Source organism: Juglans regia, chromosome 4, assembly GCF_001411555.2.
Source record: "Juglans regia cultivar Chandler chromosome 4, Walnut 2.0, whole genome shotgun sequence".
Lineage (NCBI taxonomy): Eukaryota > Viridiplantae > Streptophyta > Magnoliopsida > Fagales > Juglandaceae > Juglans > Juglans regia.
The window spans coordinates 30294747-30297987 of NC_049904.1; the positions used below are offsets into that span (position 1 = coordinate 30294747).

The 3241-nt window shown below is 33.0% G+C and overlaps 1 protein-coding gene across 1 annotated transcript; it reads right to left on the minus strand.

Annotated features, from left to right (window-relative positions):
- Positions 1–314: 314 nt before the first annotated feature.
- Positions 315–1971, minus strand: LOC109011509. Its single transcript, XM_018992752.2, has 3 exons — positions 1608–1971; positions 1087–1312; positions 315–890 (listed from the first exon to the last, which is right to left on the minus strand). Exons 1-3 carry the CDS (start codon positions 1902–1904, stop codon positions 460–462), a joined length of 954 nt encoding a protein of 317 aa, XP_018848297.1. The 5' UTR covers positions 1905–1971; the 3' UTR covers positions 315–459.
- Positions 1972–3241: the final 1270 nt, after the last annotated feature.

Consider the following 3241-nt stretch of genomic DNA (forward strand, 5'->3'; position numbering starts at 1 on the left):
GAAAATTATATCAAATCATTATTGATTTGATATTATCTTGATTTGAATTTTATAATTACCAAATTACTTTGATTTGATTTGATTTTCATAATGTTCAAATATTTACCTTATCTTATTTCAATGTATTTTCTCTATAAATAGGGATGCATACCTTGTATTTAGTAATAATTGAGAAAGCAAAAATGTAACCATCAAAATCTCTTTCCCTCTTCTCTTATGTTATATTTTATTTTCTATCAGAAATCACGATTGTTTTGGGTTAATGCAATACGTGCTTGACAGAAAATATATTAGTTAATCCGAAATTCAGCATGTATTGGAAACCAAAACGTAGTATTTGATTCTATTACTTAGAGATCCCTTTGTCTGTACAAATATAATCCTAAACCTCCAAGTAGTCGAAACATCATGACCATATTAGGATCATAAGCCAGAAAAAAGAGTACTCTTGTCTTACAATCACACAACTTCAACTGCTGAACAATGCACGTTAGGCAACTTCTCTAGCAAATCTACCGTCAGCATGGAAGCCCTTGGCTTTGGCAACTGGACAGAGAGATCCATTGACAAGAGTGGGGTGGATGCTTTCCTTTCACATGCACCAAGCCATTTTGCTTGCATGTACTTGTGCTTTCTCCATGGCCCCATGTGCATTTTCTTTTCCTTCATGCACTTCTTGGCAGCTGAGCAAACAATTTTGATGATGTTACTCAGTCTTTCGACTTTTCCGACAAACACTTCCGGTAGCCGCTGGACCAGCCGGTTGTAGTCTTCGCTTGCTCTTGCCATCTCGAACTCGGCCTGGAAATTCAACTCAATTATAATCCTCACCTCTCCTTTCTTTGAACTAGTACTAGAGTTTTCTATGACATCCAAAAAGGTGTGCTCCCCTGTAGCATATAGAATAATAATAACTTCAGGCAAAAGTAGCCACAAATTAAGAATTACAATAACAATAATAATTTGTAAACAAACAAAAAGAAATGGGAAAGTGGATCTGAAAATAATCATATATATATAGGATCATGATCTCAATAGAACTTCTTTTGTGTTGTGTAAGTATTCAAACAATCTTTGTTTATTTACCTGATGGAATATCTGGGGAGCTTCTCCACTTAGACTTGCAAATGGCACTGTTGTAACCAGCACTTCGGAGACGACCGGAAACTTCCACCATCAGGCATTTCCGGCAGCCGGTTGCCAAGGGTCTGCCGCAAGCACAGACTGTATTCGCAGTCCGTATTTCCTTCAGTGCTTCTTTCGTTGCACTCCTAATCTTTGATTCCAGAGAGTTGCTCCTGTGTAGGGTAGACTGTGACACGGACATAAATCATTACAAAGAAATCGATGAGATCACGCTCATGCATTCGTGCAAAAAGCAGTAATCCATGTAAGATATATGGACCCAAAATAGTTAACTAAATCTACCAAAATAAGCAAAAATTGGATAACTGGCTAAGAAATCAGCTTTGACGTCATTCAAGATCTTAAGGTTATAATTCATTTCATACGGTTGCCAAGAAGCTTTTAATTTCTAGCTTTGGAGGATTAATTGTAACGTACGATTACAGAGTGCTATGGAAACATATAAGAAAAATCCTAATTACCTTCAAATTCTGGTGCTGGTTCTCCCAGAAACTCTTATCCTCCTCCAAGTTGTTACCATTATTCTCTCTCTCTTCCTCCACCTCTAGACCGTTCTCCATCTCCGAAGACCCTTCCTCACTGCTAACACTTTCCGGCAAACCTTGATCACCTTCTTCCAAAAACCCAAAAATCATATCGGAAAAACTCACCGCCGCCTGCATAGGCGGCATAAATTTACGATTATTATTATTATTATTATTATACCTCCAATCCCGGTGGCTGTCCACCGGAAGTCTAGCGAGGGACAGGCCAACCATGATGTTTAACAAATATGGTCGAGGACTCGAGTTACTAGTAAGCAGAAAATGTGTGAACCGGTTGGGATGTACCATGTGATGAGGGGCTAAAGTCTATTTATAAAGACCAAAGAATGGATTTAGCGTGGGACCCATCTAGAGACAACAGAGAAGAACGGTCCGCCGCGCATGTGGGGTTAGTTTAGTTTTTATTCCCCATGTGGTGTGAACAGCAAGGATCCACGCCAGTCACGGTTCAATAATTTCGATCCACGCCAATCCCATTTGGATATACTCGACTATTCACGTGTTTTATTTTGAAATAATCTTACCTATAATCTAGAAGTGCGTAAGAATTATATAATTATATTAAAAAATAATAAATTTTTTATTAAAAATTTAAATTTTTATATAAATTTTATATTTATTTATTTTTTATAAAATAATTATACAATATTTACATATTATAACTGTATCTATTATTTCTTTTTATTTTAATAGATTTATAGAGGTGTAAGGTCCGATTTTGCATAAATTTTGAGGTTGAATAGGTATATTCTGATTTTATATTTTTAAAAATTGATATCGTACTGATTATTTTCTTAAATTGATATTTTTGATTTTATTAATTTCGATTCGAATCAATTTGATATTTTAATTTTAATATTAGTATTATTAATATATTTATAAAAAAGATATATTGAGAATTTATTTAGATATAAAATATAATTAATATATATTTTATATTTAAAACATATAATTAAACAAATGTTTATATTTAAGATTTAAATTTTATATTATAAATTATAATATAACATTATTTTATACGTAATTGTATATATTATATAAAATTATATATAATATAAAAAAATATTATATATAATATTAAAATTTAATTAAATATATATATATATATATATATATATATATATATATATAAGAATCAGTCCGATACAGTAACAAAAAATCTAAAATCGGAATAACATTGATTTTAATCGATTATAATATTTAATCGAAGAGAGTGATGTGCTATCTTCTATCCTCATGATGTGGTGAGTATGAGGGACCACCATTGTTGCTGGTAATAGGTAGAGGGCCATGTTTGAGTTTATCCAATGGAAGGGACCCACACGTCACTCACCTAACGCCAATTATTTCATTTTCTGTTGGCACCAAAAGCAAAAGAAACCAAAAAACGCGACATCTTTTGTATGCGTGAATGGTACCTGTTTTTTTCTCTCTATTCGCAACTTCCCATTGGAATTTGGAAATTTGGACGTGTCCTACTTCGATCAATAATTTAATTCTTGTGGAGAATAATAAACTTTGAAAAGTTCTTGATCCAAATTGCTCGTAAT

What these genes read in the sequence shown, in the direction of transcription:
- LOC109011509 (XM_018992752.2), bottom strand. Translation starts at nt 1,904, where the DNA reads ATGGTTGGCCTGTCCCTCGCTAGACTTCCGGTGGACAGCCACCGGGAT. An exon ending in ACCAGCACCAGAATTTGAAG is followed by an intron (nt 1,313 to 1,607) that starts GTAATTAGGATT and finishes TCCGTGTCACAG; the next exon opens with TCTACCCTACACAGGAGCAA. An exon ending in CTCCCCAGATATTCCATCAG is followed by an intron (nt 891 to 1,086) that starts GTAAATAAACAA and finishes TATATGCTACAG; the next exon opens with GGGAGCACACCTTTTTGGAT.